At 46.1% G+C, this 26,092-nt stretch overlaps 7 protein-coding genes across 20 annotated transcripts in view; 5 read left to right on the forward strand and 2 right to left on the reverse strand.

Moving 5' to 3' along the window:
• The first annotated feature begins 1,660 nt into the window (after positions 1 to 1,660).
• On the forward strand, positions 1,661 to 8,617 carry LanB2 (laminin subunit gamma-1). Its single transcript, XM_064688451.1, has 9 exons — positions 1,661 to 2,089; positions 2,546 to 2,679; positions 2,748 to 2,875; positions 2,938 to 3,552; positions 3,986 to 4,397; positions 4,455 to 7,043; positions 7,100 to 7,436; positions 7,493 to 7,793; positions 7,853 to 8,617. The coding sequence occupies exons 1-9, from the start codon at positions 1,892 to 1,894 to the stop codon at positions 8,062 to 8,064; spliced, it is 4,926 nt and encodes a 1,641-aa protein (XP_064544521.1). The 5' UTR covers positions 1,661 to 1,891; the 3' UTR covers positions 8,065 to 8,617.
• On the reverse strand, positions 8,468 to 10,743 carry Or67b (Odorant receptor 67b). Its single transcript, XM_064688452.1, has 10 exons — positions 10,310 to 10,743; positions 10,154 to 10,253; positions 9,956 to 10,094; positions 9,712 to 9,903; positions 9,549 to 9,653; positions 9,325 to 9,493; positions 9,165 to 9,270; positions 8,993 to 9,094; positions 8,794 to 8,949; positions 8,468 to 8,688 (listed from the first exon to the last, which is right to left on the reverse strand). The coding sequence occupies exons 1-10, from the start codon at positions 10,444 to 10,446 to the stop codon at positions 8,632 to 8,634; spliced, it is 1,263 nt and encodes a 420-aa protein (XP_064544522.1). The 5' UTR covers positions 10,447 to 10,743; the 3' UTR covers positions 8,468 to 8,631.
• A 752-nt stretch (positions 10,744 to 11,495) lies between these two features.
• Positions 11,496 to 13,280, forward strand: Cyp40 (Cyclophilin 40). The gene is made up of 4 exons (XM_064688497.1): positions 11,496 to 11,697; positions 11,780 to 12,024; positions 12,089 to 12,409; positions 12,476 to 13,280. The coding sequence occupies exons 1-4, from the start codon at positions 11,601 to 11,603 to the stop codon at positions 12,968 to 12,970; spliced, it is 1,158 nt and encodes a 385-aa protein (XP_064544567.1). The 5' UTR covers positions 11,496 to 11,600; the 3' UTR covers positions 12,971 to 13,280.
• The window catches only part of fry (Protein furry), a 53,288-nt gene continuing 40,424 nt past the window's right edge, over positions 13,229 to 26,092 (reverse strand). For 3 of the 14 annotated variants that reach the window (XM_064688481.1, XM_064688491.1, XM_064688484.1), the window contains 12 exons: positions 25,871 to 26,042; positions 25,705 to 25,810; positions 25,307 to 25,642; positions 17,435 to 19,022; positions 16,867 to 17,373; positions 16,185 to 16,805; positions 15,859 to 15,888; positions 15,481 to 15,528; positions 14,402 to 15,361; positions 14,096 to 14,341; positions 13,675 to 14,038; positions 13,229 to 13,614 (listed from right to left, as the gene is read on the reverse strand). In XM_064688481.1, coding sequence (XP_064544551.1) covers positions 13,430 to 13,614; positions 13,675 to 14,038; positions 14,096 to 14,341; positions 14,402 to 15,361; positions 15,481 to 15,528; positions 15,859 to 15,888; positions 16,185 to 16,805; positions 16,867 to 17,373; positions 17,435 to 19,022; positions 25,307 to 25,642; positions 25,705 to 25,810; positions 25,871 to 26,042 — 5,163 coding nt within the window. In that variant the 3' untranslated portion in view covers positions 13,229 to 13,429. The remainder of the gene's footprint in view (positions 13,615 to 13,674; positions 14,039 to 14,095; positions 14,342 to 14,401; positions 15,362 to 15,480; positions 15,529 to 15,858; positions 15,889 to 16,184; positions 16,806 to 16,866; positions 17,374 to 17,434; positions 19,023 to 25,306; positions 25,643 to 25,704; positions 25,811 to 25,870; positions 26,043 to 26,092) is intronic. The other 11 variants (XM_064688486.1, XM_064688493.1, XM_064688488.1 and 8 more) reach the window with 6 other exon arrangements.
• On the forward strand, positions 19,660 to 20,578 carry LOC135432687 (serine protease 1-like). Its single transcript, XM_064688450.1, has one exon. The coding sequence runs from the start codon at positions 19,695 to 19,697 to the stop codon at positions 20,463 to 20,465; it is 771 nt and encodes a 256-aa protein (XP_064544520.1). The 5' UTR covers positions 19,660 to 19,694; the 3' UTR covers positions 20,466 to 20,578.
• On the forward strand, positions 21,735 to 22,607 carry LOC135432796 (serine protease 1-like). Its single transcript, XM_064688626.1, has one exon. It carries the CDS (start codon positions 21,742 to 21,744, stop codon positions 22,537 to 22,539), a length of 798 nt encoding a protein of 265 aa, XP_064544696.1. The 5' UTR covers positions 21,735 to 21,741; the 3' UTR covers positions 22,540 to 22,607.
• LOC135432795 (serine protease 1-like) lies at positions 22,913 to 23,790 on the forward strand. The gene has a single exon (XM_064688625.1). The coding sequence runs from the start codon at positions 22,936 to 22,938 to the stop codon at positions 23,734 to 23,736; it is 801 nt and encodes a 266-aa protein (XP_064544695.1). The 5' UTR covers positions 22,913 to 22,935; the 3' UTR covers positions 23,737 to 23,790.

Consider the following 26,092-nt stretch of genomic DNA (forward strand, 5'->3'; position numbering starts at 1 on the left):
ATGGTGTGCTGAGTAAAAAGTATATCAATGAAATACAAGCACAAAGATTAGCAAAATGATTGAGAGCAGATGTATAAAAGTTATTATTCTTAATGTATTCTTCATTTTCAATGAATAATTATGACCTTACTCTGGCTCATAGGCGATATGGACTACAAGCTGAACCACAGATAGATTCGCGGAATGATTAAAAACAGATTTATATAATTGTATAAATTTCTTTTATAATGTTCATTGAGTTAGGCATGAAAGTCTTCCTGGAATTGATTCAAGATTCGCGAAATGCTTGAAAATAGATTTATATAATTCTATATATATTATCTTCTTATTTAGAAGCTGAATCAATGAGGATTCTGTATATAACTTCACATATATTATTATTGTCGAAATTAATCAAGAATTCAATAAATTAGTTTTGAGCAAAACCAATCAGCTTGAGGGCGCCTACAATTCTATAATTCCTTGAATACTTCATTGTATATAATACATATATGAAACTTTTATTTTTTAAACTCTTCACATTTATTAAGAAAAATAATCTTACTCTTGTCCATATGCTCATGCTGCCTCATTCCGCTTCTTACTCATTATAACTGGTAATTTCTTGTAAATATGTTTCCAAGTTTTAAATCTTTCTCTTATACTCCATCCAATCAGCCAGCTGCCAGTATTCAGCCAAGTTTGCTTTATACAACAATCTTACGGTCCTAACCTAGCTATTTCCAAAAAGAGTCTTACTATAAATATTAAATGATATCATCTGAAATCTCCACTAAATAAATAGACTCAATTTGCTGTGCATATTTGCTAATTAGCGGTACACAAAAAGATACTTGGGCACAAGCTTAAGTATCTGAGAGATGCGCTGTTTAAATGAATCTAACCTTGGCTAAGAATAAGACGAGTGCATCCAAATATTCCTTTAACAAGTTCTCTAATAAATAGCCTGCATATTTTTTGTTGCCTTAAGTAATTGCAAAGTTTTCTTTATCCAGATAGATGCGATATGTATCTAGATACATATACATGTGGTGTGCATGGGCGGAGTAAATGTAGATGAAATCATCGTTTGGAATTATTTCAAGTTTCATATACAGAGGCTAGACCAAGTTGGGGGGTATTGTTGGTGCTACGACTGGGTTGGAGGGACGTACTGCAAACACATAGTCGGAAATACAAATTTTGTGGGCAATGCCTGAGTTCACTTCCAGCGCGTAATACAATTTTATATATATGTGTGTGTGTGTGTGTGCTTGTACTTGTGTTTATTTATGTCTTTGCTGGCTGCTTTTGTTGTTATTTGAAATTTTCATTTGCAGTTTTTAGCTTTTTTGCTTTTGTTGTGTTTTGTTTACACAAAAGTACTGAAAGAACCTGGGCCCATGCGGTTGCTGGGGAAGGCTTCAATGAACTAAAACACACACAGATCGGGCAACTTATTGACTGACCCGGACAGCAAAGTTTGTTTTTTGGACCGGCGAACGAACTAATTAAAACCAAGCAGCAGCAAAATAACTCGAAAGCTTTTTTGTATAGCTCAGACAATATGTGCAACAGATGGTTTTTTTAGCCGAATTTTAGCCGAAAATTCGTATTATATATACACATAGTATGTATATCTTAAGGCATTAGCTAATCGAATATCTTGTGCATATTGCAGCGAGTGAAGCCGCTCCAGAACTAGCCACCATCTCGTTGAGCCACTGATGCCTTTTAACTCAAGTGCAATTATGCTTTAAACTGTGACAGTGAACAAAAAACAACAAATACCCATCGAAAAAAAACCCACCCAAAATACTGGAACTACTCGAATAGGTGTTCAAAAAACCTTAATCCTAGTGTAATAATTAGTCTATAAAGCACGGATACCAGTCGACAACCAAGGCCAACGATGAGGCGCAACAGGCGGAGTCTCAGCGAAGGCTCCTCCGCGGCGCGTCTGCTGCTAGCCGGAGCGCTGCTCTGCAGCTGCGCGACGGCTGCATTTGGCGTACAACGCCAGCCCATCAACTCCGCCGGCGGACACGAGCTGCGCGGCACCACATTTATGCCGGCGCTGGAGTGCTACGATCCCTATGGCCGACCGCAGGTAAGTCTATAAAGTGGTCGGGAAAATGGTTACAAATTCACATTTAACAAATCATAGTTAAATAGTTGACAGTCAGGCAAGCCAATTAAGTGGCACGCGCTTCTTATGCGGGTTCAATAGATCTGTTGGGCGTTAATTTAAATGTAGACATACAAACTAATTGAACAATCAAGAATATTTGTATGGGTATACGCAGCCTCTTCAAGCTCGTTTCTAGACTTTAGAACTGGCGCGAGCAGAGAGAAGTTATAGAATGGTTAAAGTGATTAATATTTTGGATGTTATGAAAAATAACATAATTTAGAAATGTAAGGAAACAGGGTTAACCTGCACTGTTAACTGCTCTCCAAGCCAACAAACTTTTGATTGACCTTAAACAACCCGAGATTAAGTAGCAACTTGTGAAGCACACAGTCTTCAAATTAATTTTATCATACTTCTCGGAACCCCATTTAGAAATGCTTGCCCGAATTTATAAATGCTGCCTACCAATTGCAAATCGAATCGACGAATACCTGCGGCGAGCAGGGGGACAATCACTTCTGTATGCAGACCATGAATCCGAATCACAAAAACTGCGCCTTCTGCAGGTAAATTGGAAATTTAACAACTCAACATGGCAACAGTCACATGATAAACCGTGTATTTTTCCGCTCAGATATGAAGATCACAAGCCCACATACTTGACGGACTTGCATGATCCACAGAATCCCACCTGGTGGCAATCGGAGACCATGCTGGAGGGCATACAGCATCCCAACCACGTGAATCTAACGCTGCATTTGCGTAAGTTCAACAGGCGGCAAGGCCAAAGTAAAATTCTCATATGGTAATTTTTTCGATTCTAGGTAAATCCTACGATATAACTTACGTGCGCATTCTCTTCCGCTCGCCACGTCCCGAGTCCTTTACGATTTACAAGCGCACCTCGGAGAACGGCCCCTGGATACCCTACCAGTTCTATAGTGCCGCCTGTCGGGACACCTACTATCTGCCCGATTCGCGTGCCATTCGCAAGGGCGAGGGCGAGGCTCACGCTCTGTGCACCAGCGAGTACAGCGACATCTCTCCGCTGCGTGACGGCGAAATTGCCTTCTCTACGCTCGAGGGTCGCCCGAGCGGCATCAATTTTGAGCGCAGTGCCGAGCTGCAGGAATGGGTAACAGCCACGGACATTCGCATCACACTGGATCGCCTGAATACATTCGGTGACGAGCTGTTCGGCGATTCCCAAGTATTGAAGTCCTACTTCTATGCCATCAGCGATATTGCGGTGGGTGCGCGCTGCAAGTGCAACGGACATGCCAGCAAGTGTGTGGCCAGCACCGGAATGCATGGGGAGCGCACACTGGTCTGCGAGTGTCGCCACAATACGGACGGGCCCGACTGTGATCGCTGCTTGCCGCTCTACAATGACGTCAAGTGGAAGAGGGCAACCTCAACCGAGGTGAACGAGTGCAAAGGTAGGTAAAACTGGTTACAGTGTGCACAGTGGGCAAAGGCTGTTAAACAAACAACAACAGGAATTGCTGTTCAATTAGCCTAGGTCCGTTTTTAAATTAGGTCAGGCATTCGCTTGGCAGACTTTCTCAGTAACATTCGCCCCACTGTGCCTGGCCTCCTATATAAGGACAAACTGCTTTGCCGTTAGCTGCCACAAGTGCCACAGCTTGCAACTGATGCTGACCAATTGTCAGTCATGTTGAGGCTGTGGTTGCAACTTGGCTGCCTCGTGGCGCATACCCAAGCGTACGGCTGGTCCTATGACCATGCCTTGGAAACTAATCTCATAGGCGCCAGCGCCGATTCACACTGGTACCTCATCAACTGTAAAGCACCCTCGCAAGTAGAACAAAAAGAAACCCAGCTCTCATCTTGCAATTTGTCCACTTACAGCTTGCAACTGCAACGGGTTTGCGGACAAGTGCTACTTCGATTCGAATCTGTTCAATCAGACGGGTCACGGCGGCCACTGCCTGGACTGTCGCGACAATCGTGATGGACCCAACTGCGAGCGCTGCAAGGAGAACTTCTATATGCACGACAACGCCTACTGCGTCAACTGTGGATGCGATCCCGTCGGCTCCCGTTCACTGCAGTGCAACAGCCAGGGCAAGTGCCAGTGCAAGCCCGGTGTGACGGGCGACAAGTGCGATCGATGCGCCAACAACTACTTCCAGTTCGGACCCCATGGATGCCAGCCATGCGGCTGCGATGCGCGTGGCTCGCATGACAATACGCCAGCCTGCGATGCCGAGAGCGGCATCTGCTTCTGCAAGGAGAACGTCGAGGGCAGACGCTGCAACGAGTAAGTAGACGTGGCGGACTAACTCCAACTCAGTTCTCTAATCTCAACACTTTACAGATGCAAGCCGGGCTTCTTCAATCTGGATAAGAGCAATCGGTTTGGCTGCACGCCCTGTTTCTGTTACGGGCACACCTCCGAATGCCAGACCGCACCCGGCTACTCCATTGTCTCCGTCACCTCCAGCTTCAACAAGCACAAGGAACGCTGGACAGCAATTGATCTGAATCGTCGTGACGTGGACATCAAATACAATCAGTATAGTCGCAGCATTGGCACCACAGCTCAGGGCAATGAGTATGTTTATTTCCAGGCGCCGGATCGCTTCCTTGGCGATCAGCGTGCCTCCTACAATCGCGACCTCAAGTTCAAGCTGCAGTTGGTGGGCCAGGTGGGACCCAGCAGCAGTGCCAGCGATGTCATCCTGGAGGGTGCCGGCAGCAAAATCTCACTGCCCATCTTTGCCCAGGGCAACGGCATACCGGACCAGGGTGTCAAAGAGTATACGTTCCGTTTGCATGAACATCATGACTACCAGTGGCAGCCCAGCCAGTCGGCGCGCGGCTTTCTCTCGATACTATCCAATCTGACGGCTATAAAAATCAGGGCCACCTATTCGGTGCAGGGCGAGGCCAATCTCGACGATGTGGAGCTGCAAACGGCGCATAGGGGTGCTGCTGGGCAGCCGGCCACCTGGATTGAGCAGTGCACCTGCCCCGAGGGCTATCTGGGCCAGTTCTGCGAGTCGTGCGCGCCACGCTATCGCCACAGTCCGGCACGTGGCGGACCCTTCATGCCCTGTATACCCTGCGACTGTCATGGCCATGCGGATATCTGTGATTCGGAAACTGGCAGCTGCATCTGCCAGCACAACACACAGGGCGATAACTGTGACCAGTGCGCCAAGGGCTACTATGGCAACGCCTTGGGCGGCACACCTTATGACTGCAAGCGTTGTCCCTGCCCCAACGATGGCGCCTGCCTGCAAATTAACGGCGACACGGTCATCTGCACAGAATGCCCCGTGGGCTACTTTGGCTCCCGCTGCGAGCAGTGCAGCGACGGCTTCTATGGCGATCCCACTGGACTGCTCGGCGAGGTGCAGACCTGCAAGAGCTGCGACTGCAATGGCAATGTCGATCCGAATGCGGTGGGCAACTGCAATCGCACCAGCGGCGAGTGCTTGAAGTGCATCCATAACACAGCTGGCGAGCACTGCGACCAATGTTTGCCCGGACACTTTGGTGATCCGCTGGCCCTGCCCCACGGCAAATGCGATCGCTGCAGCTGCTATGCCGCCGGCACCGAGCAGGACGAGCAGAGCATCTCGCGCTGCGACCAGGTCACCGGCCAGTGCCAGTGCAAGCCCAATGTGATTGGACGCGACTGCGGCGAGTGTCAGCCCGGCTACTTTAATATACGTTCCGGCAATGGCTGCGAGAACTGTCTGTGCGATCCCGTCGGCAGCTACAATTCCACATGCGACAGGTATACGGGCCAGTGCCATTGCAAGCCGGGCGTGGTGGGCGTGCGCTGTGACCAGTGCGCCAACTACTTCTTTGGCTTCTCCGTGGAGGGCTGCAAGCCGTGCGAGTGCGACGAGAGCGGCTCCAAGGGCTTCCAGTGCGATCAGAATGGCCAGTGTCCATGTAATGACAATGTGGAGGGACGTCGCTGCGATCGGTGCAAGGAGAACAAATATGATCGCCATCGCGGCTGTGTGGACTGTCCAGATTGTTACAATCTGGTGCAGGAAGCGGCCAATTTGCATCGCGCCAAGCTAGCCAATTTGAGCTCAACTCTGGACGAGATCGCACGCACGCCAGTTACGAACGATGAGGAGTTCGAGGGCAAGTTGAAGGCGGTGCAGGAGAAGGTGGCCATCTTGGCACAGGATGCGCGCTCCGGCTCTGGCGAAGGCGGCCAGACCTATGTTGAGGTCATCAACGATCTGCACAAGCGCCTGGACAGCATGCGTAGTCATTTGGTAAGCGCCGATGCACTACAGCAGGATGCCAATGCGGAAATCGATAAGGCACGCAGCAACTACACGCAGCTGCACAAAATCATCGATGATGCCAAAAAGGAGCTGCAGGAGGCATTGGATCTGCTCAATGACGAGGGTGCACAGGCCTTGGCCAAGGCCCAGAACAAGTCCGTCGAGTTTGGCGAGCAATCCGAGCAGATATCGGACATTTCACGCGAGGCACGCGCTCTCGCCGATCGCCTCGAGTCGGAGGCGCAATTCGATCTAAAGAATGCCAAGGACGCCAAAGATGCTGTGGAGAAGGCCCATCTGCTGGCCAAGAATGCCATCGATTTGCAGCAAAAGGTCGGCGTTGAGCTACGCTCTGAAGTGCGCCTCGAGCTGAATCAGGTTAAGCAATCCCTTGGCACTGTCGTCCAAACCTCAAAGGAGGCGCTGCGCAAGGCCAACGAGGTGTACGACGCGGCCCTCACGCTGCTCAACGATGTGAACCGACAAACCCAGCCGGACATCGACATCAACAAGCTTAAGAAGGAGGCAGTCTCTGCCAATGAGCGCGCCGACGAGCTGCTCAAGCAGATCAACGAGTTATCCAACAGCAATGGCGAGGTCTTTGCCGATTTCGAGGCAGAGAGTAGCTTTGCCCAGGTGCTTCTCGAACGGTAAGTCATGGCCAGTGAGCTTTGCAGTTAGCCAAATTAAAAATTTTACTACCCAGCGCCGATGCACAAAAGAAGGATGACATCGAGCTATTGGAGCGCGCCAAGGCTGCCCACGAGCGCGCCACCAAGGCGGTACAGCAGGGCGACAGTACACTCAAGGAAGCCAATGATACCTACAACACTCTGGCTGGCTTTCAGTCGGACGTGCAGAGATCTTCGGAGAAGGCTGCCTTGGCATTGCAAACGGTGCCCAGCATCGATATGGAAATTGAGAATGCAGGCAATCTGATTCGCCAAGCTGGTGAGGCTCTAGAGGGTGCCAATATGAATGCCAATGATGCCAAGAGCAATGCACAGGAAGCGCAGGAGAAGTATGCCGAACAGGCCTCTAAGGTAAGTCCTGCTTAGATCCTAAGCATACCCTCTACTGACCAGGTGTGTGCTCCTAGGATGCCGAGCTGATACGCCGCACGGCGAATGAGACCAAGGTCGCCGCCCGCAAGCTACGCGACGAGGCTGACCAGCTCAATCATCGCGTGAAGCTGACTGAAATGAATATCTTCAATCTGGAGGATAATTCAACCAAAGATGATAATCTCGTGGATGATGCCAAGCGCAAGGTGGGTCAGGCCAAGGCCGACACGCAGGAGGCACAAAAACAAATTGAAAAGGCCAACGCAGAGCTGACCGCGATCAAGGACGAGCTGGAGAACTTGAGGGACATCAACACAGATGATTTGGATAAACTGGGTAAACAAGTGCACTCTATAAATACCGCAACACTATTGCTAATAATATCTTCCATTCAGAAAATCGCCTCACTGTCGTGGAGAGCGACATCAACCGCGTGAATCTAACTGGACGCATTGACAAGTACCGAGAACAGCGCAATATACAAAAGAAATTAATCGACAAGTACGAAGCAGAATTGGCTGATTTATCCGGCGAGGTGGATAATATACGTTTAATATCTGAAGCACTGCCGAGTGGTTGCTTTAGGCGCAATCGCCTGGAGCCCTAGACATATATACCCTAACTAAGTGCACTACCAACTACCGACTACTTCAATTAACATCTAAGTACGAGGAGAATACGAACAAATCGCAATTAGCCGTAGCCGTAGCCGTTGAATGAAATTATGTAATTTTAGTCTTTTAGCAGAAATATTTTGTTTAGTGAAAAAACGATAAACGAGAACCAGAAAAAACAAAAACCAAGAAAAGAACAAAAAAAACATTGAGAAACGTTAAGCTTTAAAGCATCGTTCATATATTATCATAATAATATGATGCAAAAAAATTTCTTAACTGCCAATTGTGCTTTAAATTCAAGCCAGCCATGGACGACTGTATTATACTACTATATATTGAAAACTGTGCCGTGTACAACTCCAAATCAATTGCATTTCTATATCTCCCCCCCATATGGTTATTCCATATTGCAATCTATACATTATTAACATATTTGTCAACTACGTTAAATGTGCCAATTACAATATATTTTTTTCGTGTTTAAGTCGCCTTATGAATTTCACCTTAAAATAAATGTTTTCCAACGTTGTAATTTTGTATAAAGTACGTGTTGAGCATTATTTGTTATTCATATTACGCAATAGCAAAAAGAAATTTCCGCTCATGCGAAAAACCTGCCAAGGATTGAAAAGAAAGGTAAGATGGAAAGTTCCAACCAAAATCATTTAGTTAAGGAGAAGAATTTTAGGTTTCTTTGTACGAGCGTCTTCTAAACTAACCTGTACTAGAAACTTATGGGATAAATTTGTAAAACCTCCAACGCTTAGAACAAAAGCTCTCCTTGAGAAAAGCAGCATAAGTTTAATAATTAATTTAAAATCCTCAGATTCGTTATACCAGGCGCAGTTGTACCAGTCAAAAAATAATAATTCGCTCTATTAAAAATATGTAGATGTTCTATTCAAGGGATTACTTTACCTGAGACTCAACCTTTTGCGCATTGACATTATATAAGCTGATTTCCAAAGTAATTGTTACCAAGTAAACCATAATCATGCCCATCCAGACCCAGCCTACTTCCTAAAATATTCAATATCCAATTAAAATAAAGTGATTTCTATATAAAGTTAGGAACATGAAGTTTACCCACCATCACAGTGCTGATCTTGTAGAGCAACATGCATATCAAAATGCTGCTTATCACGCATTGGACTAGAATTATATACTTAAAAACATTTTCAATTTGAGCATGATGTCTATGGAAGAGAACTTTTAAAATCTTCACACATGCAATTTAGTAAACGTCTTACCTCGAGATACGTGCAAAAAGTCGGGCACAACAACGAATATAAAACACCCTGGAGGATTTAGGAACCACAGAATCATTTGTGGAATTTTGGACCAGATATCGTAAGACCTCTATAAGACAGGCCTCATGGTTGGTAAGCACCACAAAGAGGCTGTTGAAGCCAAAGACAGCTGTTGAAAGTTAAATAAGACACTTACAAATATAGAAACCAAAATCAAGACCTACCAAAAAAGCACCAAACCGGACCAGATTGAAGCAGAAAGAAGCGCACGGAAAATGAGGGGAATTCATGTTTGCCCAGCCGCACAAAGGGCACGATAGCTGGATAGGCTACATAGAATAAGAAGTGAATAAGCCTAACCCCTATAGTTGTTGTTTATTCACTTACTCAAAGTCATTTCGCAAGTATCCTGCACCAAATAACAATCGTAAATATACTGGAAATATGGTCGCAAGCAATAATACAGAACGGGCATGCAAACGATCTTATAGAAGAACATGACCTGGCGATCGATCACCCGCCAGCTCCTTCTCAAAATAGAGCCCAACTTCTTGCACAACGCATGGGGGTTCGTCAAATCTGAAAAACAATATCTGAGATATACAAGCAACATAAAAGTTCTTTATCTTACGCAAATCAAATAGACCCAAGTGCTTTAATATACCGCCCGTCTCTGTGGTACGCACCAGCTCCACACAAGACTCCAGAAATCTGTGGAAATGCATCATTTTGACCATTCCCACTGACAGCTGAAAGGTAAGTAGCACAGCCTGAAAAGAGTCCAATTTATAATTAAAAAAAAACTCTACTAATTGCACACAGAACAAACCTCTACATAGGCTTCAAAAGAGACCACATAATTGGCCATTATAAATTTGATGAGACTGTAGATAATGCTCAGATTTACAAGCAATGCAAAAATGCGTAAGCTAGAAGATAAAATTCATAGTTAAAATTGCAATGTGTAATTTTATGGAATACTCACAATCTGCAGGGCCTAGAGGTGCGTTTCCTGGGCGCCATGTTAATGCCCAATGCGTAGGCGCTGTACTCCACCCAAGTTAGGCCAGGCTTGGGCAAATAATCAATTCTCTCTAATTCCCGATCAAATATATTCAGCATTCTGCACGGTAAAACCTAAACTGCGAATAGGAGTCTGACCACGGCAACCTTTTATAGTATTTTTTAGTGGGAGGTCCTAGCTCAATTAGTATTAAATTATATGGTTGCTTCTAGGCAAATTACTTGATTGTTTGAACATTGTGCAACTCTTGCTTAAGGAGCAAAATAAAAAAAATAGCCTAACGAGGCGGTATGAGAAAACATTAAATATTAAGAGATATAGTTAAGGGCAAAAGACTTTGACTAGACAACACAAATTGAATTTAAAAGAAATTTTCTTTGAACAGTTTTATTAAGTCAAACCTCAATCAGCCAAAGGACATGACTTCTTAGTAGACGAACAAGTCTCAGTCACAACAAGGCAAACAAAACTGGATGTTGAGAATTTAGAAGTCCCAAAATAATTGAAAGCAAGTAAGAGGTTCTAGTCGGGAGCTCCCGACTAGGGGATACCCTGAACCCTCTTCTTCCAACAGGCGATAGGTATAAAATGATAGATACTTGATATATATATACTATTCTAGAAGCTACATGTCAAGTTTGGTGACTCTATCTCATATTATTTACCAAAATTGCTCAATAAACAGGATTTCGATATCGATTTTGATCGATTTCTTGGAAACGGGGCAAGTTATCGAATATCGGAAACAAACTCGATCTGCGCGGGCAGTAGGAGGACCTGCAGCTAAAATTTCAAGTCTCTAGCTCTTATAGGTTCTGAGATCCTTGCGTTCATAGATACGGACAGACGAAAAGACGGACAGACAGACGGACATGGCTAGATCGACTCGGCTGTTGATGCTGATCAAGAATATATATACTTTATGGGGTCGGAGATGCTTCCTTCTGCCTGTTACATACATCTGCACAAATACATAATACCCTTTTTACCCATTTTCAATGGGATCAGGGTATAAAAAATAGATAGTATGTTAATGGAATTTTTTGAATGAATGGGCATGCAAATTTTTTTAAAAATTAACGGCTGAGGCATTTGCGCGCAGTTGGCAGCACCAACAGCTGTTTTACCTGTGAAAGTGCAGCAGATGGGCAGCACTCTTAATATATAAATCGCATTTTATTTGTTTACTTGTTTTCGAATCGTTCAAGTCCAAAGTTAAATCTGAAAGCGGGTGGCTAAAGGCTTCGCCTTGATGACCAAAATGAGCCCAATTAAACAAGAACTGCTGCAGCCGGTGAAGCCAACAAATCCCCTTGTCTACTTCGACATCAGCATTGGCGAGGAAAGCGGTAAGCAGGAGCTGCTCATTATCTGTGTGCTTGACCTAGTTAATTGTTATCGTATGTACATATTCGTAACTGATTTGCGCAGCGGGACGCATGGTAATTGAACTGCGCAAGGATGTTGTGCCAAAGACAGCGGAAAATTTTCGTGCTCTCTGCACGGGCGAACGTGGCGTGGGGCAGCTGGGCAAACGGCTGCATTACAAGGGCACGCGTTTCCATACAATCAAGCGGGTGTTTGCGGTACAAGGAGGCGATCTGGTGAACAACGATGGCACCAGCGGCGAGAGCATCTATGGTCCACTGTTTGAGGATGAGAACTTTGAGCTGACGGTGGGTGTACATAAATGCATTCATATCTATTAAACTTTACCCCATAAATGACTCTTACCTGCAGCACAATGAGGAGGGCGTGGTCAGCATGGCCAACTACGGGAAGCCAAATACAAACAACTCGCAGTTCTTTATCACAGCCGTTGGCTGTGAGAACCTCAATGGCAGCAATGTCGTTGTGGGCCGTGTACTGCGGGGTCTGGGCATCGTTGCCGAAATGGAACAGAACTGCAACGATGAAGCCCATCCGACGACGGATATTACGATAACCGACAGCGGCGAGCTGGCTCCTGGCGAGGATTGGGCCATCGAATGCAGCGATGAGACATCAGACAAGCTGCCGCCCTATCCCCAGGATTGGACGGGCAAATTCCACAAGCCAACGGTTGGGTTAAATTATGCAATGTCATCGTGACAGGTGCTAAATATTTATTGTTGTTTTATGTGTTAGGTGGAAACAGCTGTTAGCCTGCTCACAGGCCTGCGAAAGTCGGGCAATCACTTTTTTCAGCTGGATCGCTTCCATGAGGCGCGTGCCAAATACCGCAAAGCGAATCGTTACTATACGATGCTGCGCCGAAGCTTCGACTGGCAGGAACTGAAACGCAGTCAAGCCGACTCCGAGCTGAGACGATTGGATGCCTTCTCCGTGGTGAACAACATCAATATGGCGGCTGTGGAACTGAAATTGGGCAACTATCAGTATGCCAAATACGAGTGCTCCGAGGCAATACGCTTGGATCCCAACTGCAGCAAGGCGTTCTATAGACGAGGACAAGCGCAACGTGCCATGCGTAACTACGAGGAGGCCATAAACGATCTGAAGCATGCACATAAATTGCTGCCGGAAAATAAACAAATCCTAAATGAATTAAACGGCGCCAAGCAGCTGCTGGCCGAATATAATAAGCAGCAACGAAAAGCGCTCAAGAATCTCTTCAACTAGTTGAGGGGTTGCTAAATATCTTTGACAGCGAGTTCGTACAACACACCTGACTAAATGCTAAGATGCAAACTTGCTCTATTTACTGTAGGATGTTCCAGTTGACTGTGAACAGAGAAAATACAAATACTTTGTAATTAAATGTTTATACTATTATAGAAAGAAATACCTATTGCAAGTTATTGTTCAATATCCCCAGGGGCCACACGAAGGGCTGTTTGCTGGTTCCGTATCTATGTCTATAGATGATAATTGCGATAGTTGTTAAATTTGTATGTATATGTTATATAATTATATCGTACTTAAAAACACATTTGTTCATACACAATAATGCTTGTTCAACTCTCAACTGAATGATAGTGGCCTATAATGCTGCTTAAATACTAAAAACTAATTTGATTACATATCAAAATGAGCTTAATCCTGCACTAATCTTAACCATATGTAGGGTTTCCTCTATATTTAAAGATTTGTCACAATGTCCTGCTCGCTGCGATGCAAATTACTTGAACCGGCCCCCATGGAGTAGCTTTTCATATTGATTTCCATATTGGTCAGGGCGCTAGAAACGTGATACAAGTTCTCTGAGAGTATCGCATATACCTCAAACAGCTCCGAGTCCGATTTGGATACAATAAAGGCTTCTGCTGGTCAGTTAAATAATTACAAATATGTTCCAAAGAAATACATTTTGAGTAGAAACAAACCTGTCCGATCCTTCATAAGGCTATGGGCATAGGCATTCAATATTATCGACATCTCATCGAACTTGATGCGACTGTCCAAATTTCCATAGGTAAGGATGGTCAGACTCTGATCACCAGCACTAAGCGTCGACACGCGTCGATACTGTCGCACATGGGAAATGGCGCTAGTCCAACACTGCCGGTCGATGTGCTCGTGCAGCGACGCCTCGAACTCCTCATGCGTCATGGGTAAGCCGGGCGAGGGCGTTGGCGTATGCTCACCCTCCGTTGAGGTGGATGATTCCAGGCAATCCAGCTCAGCTTCGCTGGTGCAACGCACCAAAGCATCTCGTACCAGGGCATAGAGATCGGATATGTCATGCATCTGCAAGGGAACATTAGGTTAGAGCTGAGCAAACTCCGACTGGACAGCAGCACATACGTCTTCATTGATGCGAAAATGATTAACCACATTCGAGGATATTTTATGATTCGATTCAATCAGCAAAAGTAGCTGAAACATAAGCTTATACAAGGAACGTCCCAAGTCCAGCACAACCTCCGTTGAGGCTGGATCAAAGGGCATGCAAGGAATGCTGGAACTGCTCGGCAGCTCCAAGCCCGAGGCAGCCACATCTGCTTCATTGAAGAGAGACAGTTTGCAGGATGTTTTCACTGCGTCCAGGCACTGCAATTGCGAATCTCACATTAAAGCAGATGGTAGAGAGTATTTACTAAGGAAAATCACCTCCAGTACTTGATCCTTGCGATCGAAGAACGTCTCCAGATGCTCCTGCACCTCCAGCACATTGAATCTCAGAGTTTCAAACAGCTTTGGCGTGGTAGTCTGCATCTCGCTGCACCACACACGCGGCGGATCGGCACGCGAGCTCAGCAAATCCGTAAAGAGTGAGATGCGATTGCCCAGCTGGGAGCCGATGCCGGTGAAGAATTTCTTGGCCTCCTTCGAAATGGTAATTGTCTTGAAGGTCAACTCTTTGATCAGCCTGTATAACTGCTGCAGCAGCTCGGAGGTGTGCGCTGAGGGTTGATTAACCAGCATGGATTGCAGCTGGCGTCGCCAATTCTCCTCCGCCTCGTCGCGAACGACGGCGCCAAAGCGAATGATGCCCTGCATGTGTGGCGAGGCATTGCATGGCGTGATATCACCCAAATCCCCAGCACTTGAACCGCTGGTATCACTGCGGGACACGGAATTGCGGCGACGTCGCTCTCGCAGGCTCAGGGAAGAAGGCGGTGCGCCGCTAAAGATGGACTTCAAGAAGGATTGACGGTGATCGTCGTCCAGCGGTGACTCCGACTCGGCTTCCTCATCGGATGAATCGTCTGCGGTCTGTCGCTTACGCTTGCTCAGAATTGGTGTCTTATCGCTGAAGCTGTCCTCCAGTGCAGAGGAATGGCCGCCCTTGATGGATCCACCCATTCCGCTACCGAGGTTCAAACGGTCCTCGTCGCCTTCGAAGAGCTGATGGCGACGTACACCCCAATTAAAGTTGTCCGTGGACTCGCCGGCGATGCTGTCCTCGTACTCCAGAAAATCAAAGTCCTTGAAGACAGTAAAATCGGGCTGGCCATCGTCACGACGCGAACCGCTGCTTAGATCGCCCTGCGGACCCGATGTTTCCTCGGTGGACGAGGCGGCCGATGATTGCCGTTCCATCAGATCCGAAGATTGGCTAAAGATGACCTAGATGTTGGCAAGCGAATAAGGGATTAGTAACCACTTAAGCAAAGAGACATGCAGGGCTAAAACTGAAGTAGATCTAATAACTAAATGTTAATTAAGAAAAAGACTGGAAAGCTTACGCTTTGTCTGGTCGCAATCGATCCCGTTAGTAGCGATGTGCTCAAAGACTGAACGTGAACAAGAAAACGAAACGGTACAGTTTGAAACAAAACACACATGCAAAAAGTCAAAAGTACGGAAGGACACGAAACGAAACAGAACAAGCGATGCCAGCAGGGTCTGTTCCAATTTTCGTGAGGCCAAAACGGCGGAACGTGGAAATGACAATCACGATTCAGATACGAAAACTGGAACGATTCCTGTGGCATGTGTACGGTACGGGTGGAATGAAACAATGAGCGATGCATATAAGAACAAATGAAATATGAAACGAGCCAAAACAAATTACGTAAACAAAGACAAAGCTACACGTGGCATTGAGAAACATGTTCCTTTACCTTTGAGCAAATAGAGTTTATAAAATCATCCTATAATTGGGTTTGGTTCGGGTTGTTAATGATGATTAAATGGCGTGTTAGTTTTAGTTTGACATTGGATTTGTTTTTTTTTTCGAGTTTGATTTGGTTTTAATTTGGTTGTATTTTTTTTTTAAACATGAAAGAAAAAGAAGTAGAAATAAATAATTTTGTAGAGATGATGGCCATATTAGAAAGCAGGAGCTGAAAAAGCTAGCGCTAGGGGAGCTCAAAGCATGCACCTTGCTAATGTACAGGCTGACGAAACTGTCGACCCCTGGCCGCAGTCTTTGTGGCCACACACTTACCGATGGCGACTTGGGCAGACCGACGCGCTGTCCACAGGTGGTCAATAGATTCACCAGACACTCGCGCACACGGCACTGCGACATCCAGGGACGCTTCCAGCCGCTGAGCGGCACGGTATCCGCCGGCGACAGACTAGCACTGCGCCGCGGCGAATTGGGCGTGCCCACAACGCTGCCAAGGCCAATGCCATGCTGCTGTTGCTGCTGCTGCTGGGCAGCAACGGCCGAGGCGGCAATGGCAGCCACATTGCTGTGGGCGCGATGCTGCTGCAGCTGGGCGCTGACCTGCTGAGCAGGCGCAACCGTCACGGTGGTGGCGTTGGTCAATGTGGAGTTTAGCGATGAGCTGCCCGTGGCCGATGCAGCACCGCCAGAGCCTGGATCCTCGGTTTTGAGCAGAATGCGACGCCCGATAAGCGGCGTTTGGGACACATCGAATGTGAATTCCATGGTGCGGCCGGCCAGTTCCTTTTTACAGAACATATCCGAGTCCGGATATGCGCCATAGAAGGAGAACGATAAGCCGGCGCTGCTGCCATCGCTGGGCGGGACCACCTGCAGCGAGGAGCTGCGTGTCACAATCAGTTTAAGTATCTTCAGAGAGTCCTTCCAATTGACCGTCTGCAAACAACAAATGCGAGTAGAGAACCGCTTAAAGGATCTTTGATAAGTTCACACTCACATCCAAATATTTGCCAATGGCACGCAACAAATCCGCATTGATGGTCTGCGCCTGAGGCGCCGATAGATCCACGTAGTGCAGCATGCAATGAATAACATTCAGCACCGGAACCTGCACCTGTTGCGGCCCCTTCTCCAGCACCTCGATGAGGAAGGCCAACATATGGAGGCCCATGTGAGCGTATGTGTCATGCAAATACTTGACCACGCACTTGGTCCACTGGAACGATTCCTTGCAGAACGTTTTGCGACTGTACAATGTCATCACAGTGCCCAGATTCTCCAGTTTGGCGCCCAGTTCCGTGGAAACATGTGCGATATTCTCAGCGCTGCGTATACAAATCTCATTGGCATCCTCGTAATGGAGCAGCATGTACGGCAGCAGGGCGATCACGTTCATGGGAAAAGCACAGCTCTGTGTGGGATCACATACAGGCAGGCTGAGCAGCGGCGCGAACTGGGCCAGCAGCATGATTGTGGGCTCATAGGTGGCACTGTGGGTGCAGCCCTGAAAAAATATATAAATTAAATTATTTGGGTTCCTTTTGTTTGTTTCGAGCTGCGCCCACCTTCAATAGCAGCGCATGGACGCCTGGGTAGGCGGTCCATTTGAGCTGCTGCTGCAACTTCTCAACTTTGTCGCGCGCATCGGGACGATCCAGCGGCAGTCGATGGAGCACTCGGGTTAACAGGCGCAGGGCCAGCATGAACTCGTGCTCATAGTCCGATTCGAGCAGCGAAACTGACAGCCAAAACAGCTGCGCCAATATGGTCATCTTGTCATCCTGCGTGGCCGTATCGCCCAGCATTTTTAGGCTCTGTGCGCTGCGTGAGCGCGACAAGGCGGAACCGGCGCCTACGCCCACTCCGCCCACGCCAAATTTGCTGACAACACTTCGTTCCAGCTCAATGCCAGAGGCACGATTCCGCAGCTCCGCCTGCTTGTCGCAGGGCGAGTTGTTCGCCTTGCGTCCGCAATAAGATACCGAGTAGCTGGTGCTGCGTCCATGGCTGGGTATTGAGTAGTTGGAGGATTGCGGTGTCATGCCCGAGGGCGACTTCTTGCCGGGCAGAATGGAGTTGGGACCGCCGTCCTTGTTGTTCAAATTGGGCGTGCTCTTGAATATATCTTTCATCACATCCAGCGGTCTGAAGTCCGAGTCCAAGCTGTCCACGGCAGCCTCCAGCGTGAGCAGCAACTCCGTTACATAGCCCTGCATGTCCTCGCCCTGCTCAGCCACTGTCTCCACCAGACGGGACAGTATGTCTGACAGCATGCGCGAGTTGATGGGCACATTGAGAGCGCGAAAGATTTGCAGACAGCGTCCGGCATAATGGCGCGAGGAGCAGGACAGACCCAGCTGCAAGGCCGTTTGCGCCCAGCGCTCGGCAATGCGCGCCTGTGGATAGCTATCGGCAAACACCTTGACCATGTGCTTCAGGAAGCAGCTCAGCTGCTCCGCGGATTTTACGGCCCACACCTTCGCCGTGATGTCCTCATAGTTCCAGAGGGGCTGGCAGGTATCGTGGGCGAGGAACTTGAGCAAACTCTTGATCACATGCGCAATGGGCATGCTGGGGCCCGGCTGTGGTGGGGCATGCTCATCTGCATGGATTAACGGCACCTCCGAGTTCTCCGTATTATTCGGATTGATCTGCAGCGCCGCGGGCGTCGAGGCTAGTGCCGCTGGTGTGGCATTGCCCACTCCCAGCCCAGGTGGCGGCTGCTGCAGATTCTGTGGCAGCGTCTGCTGGTTGGTCGAGTGCGGTGCAATGATTGTCGAGCTGGAGAGATTGTGCTGCAGCGCATAGGCAGCCGCCTGAGGGCTAACATGCAGCAGATAGCTATCAAATGTCTGATGCAGCTCCGTAAAGTTATTGTCAATCACCGGCAGAGCCGGCACCGTCAGTCCCAAGTCTAGTTTACTTGTCTCGCTGTTGAGCAGAATGCGCGCCACCGTCAGATGATCATTGTGCTCGGCCAGGACAATCAACAAATTGACGCACAGCTGCTTGCAATGCTCCCGCACAATGATGCGCGTGTGATCCAGTCCCAGGAACAAAATGTGCAGCATCAGTGGCAAATGAAGCGTCCAATCAATGCCGGGAATGCCATCCACCACAATGTCCGTCAGCAGCATGACCGCCACGTTGCAGCTGTAAGAGAAGAGAGCGCGATTTAGTTAAACTTAGCTGAACATACAAATTATAATTGTCGGCTGTTCGGCTGCCGATTTAAACCAAATTTCTGCCTTTAATTTCGTGAAACTGGTTTTCCAAATAAATGAAACGCTTTTTATTATTCGACGAAAAAGTATGGTTCAGTTCGGATTTAAATATAAATCAATAAGACAATAAAGTATTATTGGATTCCGGGGTCGAATAGGTTCAATTAAAAATCGTTCGCCAGCTTTAACAAATTTTCTTAGAAGGTTTTCAGGATTCTAGGAAGACATTATCCTAATTTAAAGAATATATTGAATTTTTTCCTTTCATAAGAAGCTATGCATATAACAAAGTTTCTTATTATATTTAGAAAAAAAAAGTATAAAGATTTAGAAATAATATTGAAAGGATATATAATAATTGAGACTTGAATATTCAAAGCTCTTAGCGGCTACTTGTTTTTACTTTTAAAACTATTTGCCTAATGCATAAAATCATTAATTGTTGGTGCTTAAGGTATCTTGTTTACCCGACAAACAACTATTGTTAATTAGTTTATTTACGAAAAATACTGAAAACGTGCCAACTACAAATGTGGGTCAGGTAACTATATAAGCCAGAGTTTAGCTTGTTTTTAAGTTGTACCAATTTGATACATTCAAAATGAAGGTGTTGGCTATATTTATCCTGTCTACCGTTGCTCTGGCAAGCTGTAACACATTGAGGCTCGCCGAAGAGGAGCTGGAGCCTGAGAATATCATCACGAACGGCTACTTAGCACCAGAGGGCAAGGCGCCATACATTGTGTTCTTGGCGTTCCGAAATGGCAATTCGGGTGCATGGTGTGGTGGCTCCATAATTGGTAATACTTGGGTGGTCACCGCTTCGCACTGTTCCAAGTCTTTCAACTCTGTGACCATCTACTATGGCTCCAACAAGCGCGCCCAGGGCTCGGTTACACACACTGTTACCGGCAACAACATCATAAACCATTCCAGCGATGACATCGCATTGATACGCACCCCGTACGTCAATTATTCCGATCGCATCAAGCCGGTGAAGCTGCCCACTAATGGTGGAAATCTCTACGTCAACGAACGGACCACGGCCTGCGGCTGGGGACAGACAACTTCAACTAGAACGCCCGAAAATCTACAATGCGTCGATGCGACAGTTATATCCAACTCTCAGTGTGCCAGAACCTATGGCACCCGCACGGTCCAGAACCAAATTCTCTGCACAAGCACTTCGGGCGGCAAATCCATTTGCTCCGGCGACTCTGGCGGTCCGCTGGTAACACAAAGCGGTACAATTCTGATTGGTATCAGTCAGTTTGTTTCGGCCAGGGGCTGCACAGCTGGCGATCCGGCTGGCTTTTCGCGCGTCACAAGCCACCTCGGCTGGATACGTGCAAACACTGGCATCACAGGCTAAAGCCTCAACTTCTAATATTGCAATAAAATTGCTTCAAATTAAAAATCTATAAATATAATTGCTAAAGAAAACCCAAAAAATATAAATATTCAATACACAACTTTTAACTGCAATCCATGTGAACTTTTAATTTGTGAAGATTCTCAACCAATCTAGTCTTCAAACTTTGATTTGCAAGTCGTCTGGTTTGATTTAGAAGATCCTAAGGATAGGTACACGAAGAGGTATACGATACGGTATAAATTTAGATGGCTTTTTTATTTTAACCCAGCAACATGTAGAGAGTTTTAAAATTTAGAGAAATGAAAAAACTTGCCAAATCATAGACTCAACTTATGAACATTCCCAAGACTTGCAATATTATTCTTGGTCTAAGTTCATGTGAAAATAATACCCTCAAATATCTTACATAGGCATAGGTTAAAATTTCCCACCCTCATAACTCGGTCAAATATTATTAGATTTTCACGAGGTTTGCCTCTTTTATAATGGCTTGGCCTCTAGATCAATTTGGCATCTAAATCTGGCAACATTATTCTTGGTCGAAATTCATGTAAAAATGGTACCCTCAAATATCCTATATAGACATGGGCCAAAATTTCCCACCCTCATAACTTGCTCAAATCTCATTAGATTTGAACGAGGTTTGGCTCTTTGTTAATGGCTTGGCCTCTAGATCAATTTGGCATCTAAATCTGACAACATGATTCTTGGTCGAAATTCATGTAAAAATGGTACCCTCAAATATCCTATATAGACATGGGCCAAAATTTCCCACACTCATAACTTGCTCAAATCTCATTAGATTTGAACGAGGTTTGGCTCTTTGTTAATGGTTTGACCTCTAGATCAATTTGGCATCTAAATCTGGCAACGTTATTCTTGGTCGAAATTCATGTAGAAATGATACTCTCAAAAACACATAGGTCACAATTTCCTACTCCCATAACGCAGTCGGTAGCCATAAGTTGAAATTTGCCAATGATTTGAAAAAAAATTACTTCCTTTAAAGTTTCAGATAAAGCTTTTTAATATATAAAATAAAAACATAATAATATAAAAAAAAATTAACCTAACCAGCATTAAAGTGAGTGAACTACTTGGATAACTAATGTCTTGAACCATTAACTATCTATTCTTATCCTCAATTTTTATGTTTATTTTTTCTGTTATCAACAGTTTGCACCAAATAATTATTAACAAACTCAGTAATTAGTTCGTCTAAACGACTATATAAGAACGCTACCGCAGCCGGTTTTAAACTAACAAGTTCAGAATGAAAGTTTTGTTACTACTCTTGTCTTTGGGGTTTGCCTTTGCAAGTGGCAATCAAACCACGACAACAGCCTCTCCGGATCAGCATGAACCGGATAACATCATAACCAACGGCTACCCAGCCTACGAAGGCAAAGCTCCCTACATTGTCAGTCTTTTAATAAGAACTGATGGCAGCAATAGACTTGCAATTGGCGGGGGCACCATCATCGCCCACACTTGGGTTCTGACGGCTGCCCATTGCCTCACCACGGACTACGTGGACATTCATTACGGCTCCAACTGGCGAGGAAGAGGCCAGTATAGTCACAGAGTTCGAAGCAATAAATTCATTCGTCACCATCTCTGGCCTAATACGAATGGCAATGACATCGGTCTGATTAACACTCCTCACGTGGATTTCACAAACAGGGTCAATAAGGTCAATCTTCCCAGTTTCAACCAACGAAACGAGCGCTTTGAGAACTGGTGGGCAGTTGCTTGTGGTTGGGGTGGACAGGCTAATGGCCAACTGGCTGAGTGGCTGCAATGCGTCGATCTACAGATAATGGGCAACAATGAGTGCTCCCAAACCTATGGCAATATACCCGGGGGCATTTTATGTGTGAGAACACCTGGCGGCAAATCCACCTGTGGTGGGGACTCTGGCGGACCATTGGTTACACACGACAATCCCGTTTTGGTGGGTGTAACATCTTTTGTTTCGGGCGCCGGCTGCATGGCCGGACACCCAGCTGGTTTTACGCGTGTGACGGCCCACTTGGACTGGATACGTCAGAACTCAGGCGTAGCTTATTAATAATATAAAAAAAAAACCAGCTAATAAAGGCGCATGATTTTCTTAAAAGCATACAAAAAAAAGAAAAATATTTGTAAACTTAATTTTAGATTTGTATTGCTCAACATAACTATATTTTAAAGAAATGTTTAGAACAATCTGCTTAGAACCTGCTGTGTGTCCAAAAAGAAGTGATGGAAACAGTTGCAGAGTCTTAACATATATTAACCTGACCAACACAGAAGTCAACCAACTACTTGGAAAACTAATTTCTTGAACCATTAACTATCTATTCTTATCCTCCATTTTAGCTTCTTTTTGCAATTATCACCTGTTGGCCCCAAATAATGCCGTAATTACTTCTTCAAAACGACTATATAAGGTCGTAACCGCAGTCGGTCTTTGACTTGCGAATACATGATGAAAGTTTTGTTACTACTTTTGTCTATGGCAATTGCCTCTGCAAGTGGCAATCAGACCACGACAACAGCCTCTCCGGATCAGCATGAACCCGAAAACATCATAACAAACGGCTATCCAGCCTACGAGGGCAAAGCTCCCTACATTGTCAGCCTCATGATAAGAACTGATGGCAGCAATAGAGTTGGAATTGGCGGTGGCACCATCATCGCCCCCACTTGGGTGCTGACTGCTGCCCATTGCCTGACAACGGACTACGTGGACATTCATTACGGATCCAACTGGCGAGGAAGAGGCCAATATAGTCACAGAGTTCGAAACAATAAATTCATTCGTCACCATCTCTGGCCTAATACGAATGGCAATGACATCGGTCTCATAAACACTCCTCACGTGGATTTCACAAACAGGGTCAACAAGGTGAATCTTCCCAGTTTTAACCAACGAAACGAACGCTTTGAGAACTGGTGGGCAGTTACTTGCGGCTGGGGTGGACAGGCTAATGGCCAACTGGCTGACTGGCTGCAATGCGTCGATCTACAGATCATGAGCAACAATGAGTGCTCCCGAGCCTATGGCAATCTACCCGGGGGCATTTTGTGTGTGAGAACACCTGGCGGCAAATCCACCTGTGGTGGGGACTCTGGAGGACCATTGGTTACACAAGATAATCCCATTTTGGTGGGTGTAACATCTTTCGGTTCGGCTGTGGGTTGTTCGGTAGGTCATCCAGCTGGTTTTACTCGTGTGACCGCTCACTTGGATTGGATACGTCAACACTCAGGAGTTGCATATTAATAATCCAAATAGTTATATTGAATGAAAAAACTAATAAAGAAGCATACTACAAAAGCAGTTTGGTTGTTCTCATTAGCAATGTAATTAAAAAAGTTTGTCAAACTGAAGTTAAGTTCTGTATTGTTTGACGAAATTGAATTTGAAAGCAATATTATTAGAAATACCAAGAAGATCTATAAGGACTATTGTTCGAAATGAAATGGCAGATTTGACTGCGAATCAAGCAAGCGTTTGCTACTTTGTGAGTAACTCAAAAGATATTCCTTGGCGTTAAAGGTTGAAAGTATCCGATCGTGGTCTAAGTTTATATTTTTTGGATTGAGTCACAATTACTTCTGTTTTAATAAAATGAAGCAATGCCTGTTTTAAATATAATTCTTGGTATTGTGCTGGGCATTCAAAAGATATTACTTGGTATTATTACGAGGAATCTGTATGAAGTTAATTCTGCAGAGTGCAGGAAAACCTTTGAAATGTTTGTTTCTTTTAAAGATCCCAGTTAATTTGTAAACGAATATGAATGTCATTTGTATTTGTGATAAATAATCTTTCGGCTAATGTCTTGCATCATTAGGTACTTCCCATTTGAACCCCTCATGACCAAAATCTATCAATTTAAGTTCCACAATTAGCGACGAAAGCAATAATTAGTTCGTCGAACAACTATATAAGCTCGTTGCCAAAGCAACTTACACTAAACTTGCAACTCAAGCATGAAACAGTTGGCACTACTCTTATTTCTGGCTTTTGCACTGGTAAATGGCGATGAGCCCACGGAAGACCAGTCGGAGCCAGAAAATATCATATCCAATGGGTATTCAGCCTACGAAGGCAAGGCTCCCTACATGGTCAGCCTGGTGTTAGGATCGGTCGCAAGCAGCGCAACCTCATTGTGCGGAGGTGCTATCATTGCAAATAATTGGGTATTAACAGCCGCACAATGCCTGACCCGAGATTTTGTGGAAATTCACTACGGTTCCTATACGAGGAGAGGCCAGTTCGCTCATCGAGTAGGAAAAGGAGATTTTTATGTGCAAGATAAATGGCCGAAAGAGAAGGGCTACGACATCGGCCTGATACGCACACCATATGTGGAGTTTACGTTCTGGGTCAACAAGGTTAATTTACCCAATTCCAATGTCGATATCTTTGACAACAAGTGGGCAGTTGCATGCGGCTGGGGTGAGCAGGCCAATGGCCAAGTTGCCAATTGGCTGCAATGCGTCGATCTTGAGATCATGGGCTCATCAACGTGCTCCAGATATTATGGCTCTGTGACTGAAAGTATGTTGTGTGCAAGGACACCAGAAGGCAAGTCTACCTGTGGCGGCGACACAGGCGGCCCATTGGTAACATACGACAATCACACTTTGGCTGGTGTGACTTCTTTCTTCTCGGCGGGAGGTTGTAGGGCCGGTCACCCAGCCGGATTCACTAATGTTGCCGCCCACTTGGATTGGATAAGTACAACAATAGGACTAACATCGGACAATCTTTACGAAACATACCCATATGGTCAATATCAATATGTATAATCAAAATAAACTAATCTGAAGCATTTAAAACTTACCGATGAAAGCCGCTGATGGGTAAACTGACATCCGGCAGAAATTCTGTAAGCGGTGCAAAGTAACCACCGTATTCGGGCATGGGTAATGGATGCGGATGCGCATTTGGCGGTGCTTCCGCTGTGTTACGCAACTCCACATTCTCCTCCTGCCGCAGCTCGGGATCGTTGATAAGTATATCCTCGGGCCGGGGCAGTATGGAGGGGCCCGAGGCAGCGCGAATTTTATCAGCGCCGCGAGGCGGGCGACTGACACCCGTAATGGGCGTCACAGCAGCCGCGGCTGCGGCGGCAGCTGCCTGAGTATAGGCGCGGATGCCGCTGTCCGACTTGCAGGTGCTAAAAGAAAAACAAGCTGTTGATTGAATATCTCAAATGATATTTAGGAAATCACGACTTGCCCTATTTTAATGGGATCCTCGCCGCTGTGTCGCTTCGTGTGTATGGTGCCCTTCTCCACGGTCAAATCCTGAGTGCGCGAATCATTAATGCCGCCTACAGCTTGTCCTGGCAAACAAAGAGGAAAGATTTTAGGCTAATGCAAAGCAGCCGTCACCATCGACTCACCATCGGCGCTGTGACTCGAAGCCTTTCGCATGCTGGTCAGCCTATAGAAGGGAGGCGTTTCAGTGCGTTCGATGAGGCAGTTAAGTGTCTCCACCGTCTGCAGCTCGGCCATTAGCTCATCGAGCAAGCGATCCGGACAGCTGCGCGCCAAATAGAGGGCCACGCGTTTAGCCTGCGACCACACAAGTTAAAGAATGCAAATAGCTACTTGAAACGTGGCTA

Source organism: Drosophila montana, unplaced genomic scaffold (assembly GCF_035044405.1).
Source record: "Drosophila montana isolate Dmon_TW-CO22-7 unplaced genomic scaffold, ASM3504440v1 contig_3213_1, whole genome shotgun sequence".
In the NCBI taxonomy this organism is placed as follows: Eukaryota; Metazoa; Arthropoda; class Insecta; order Diptera; family Drosophilidae; genus Drosophila; species Drosophila montana.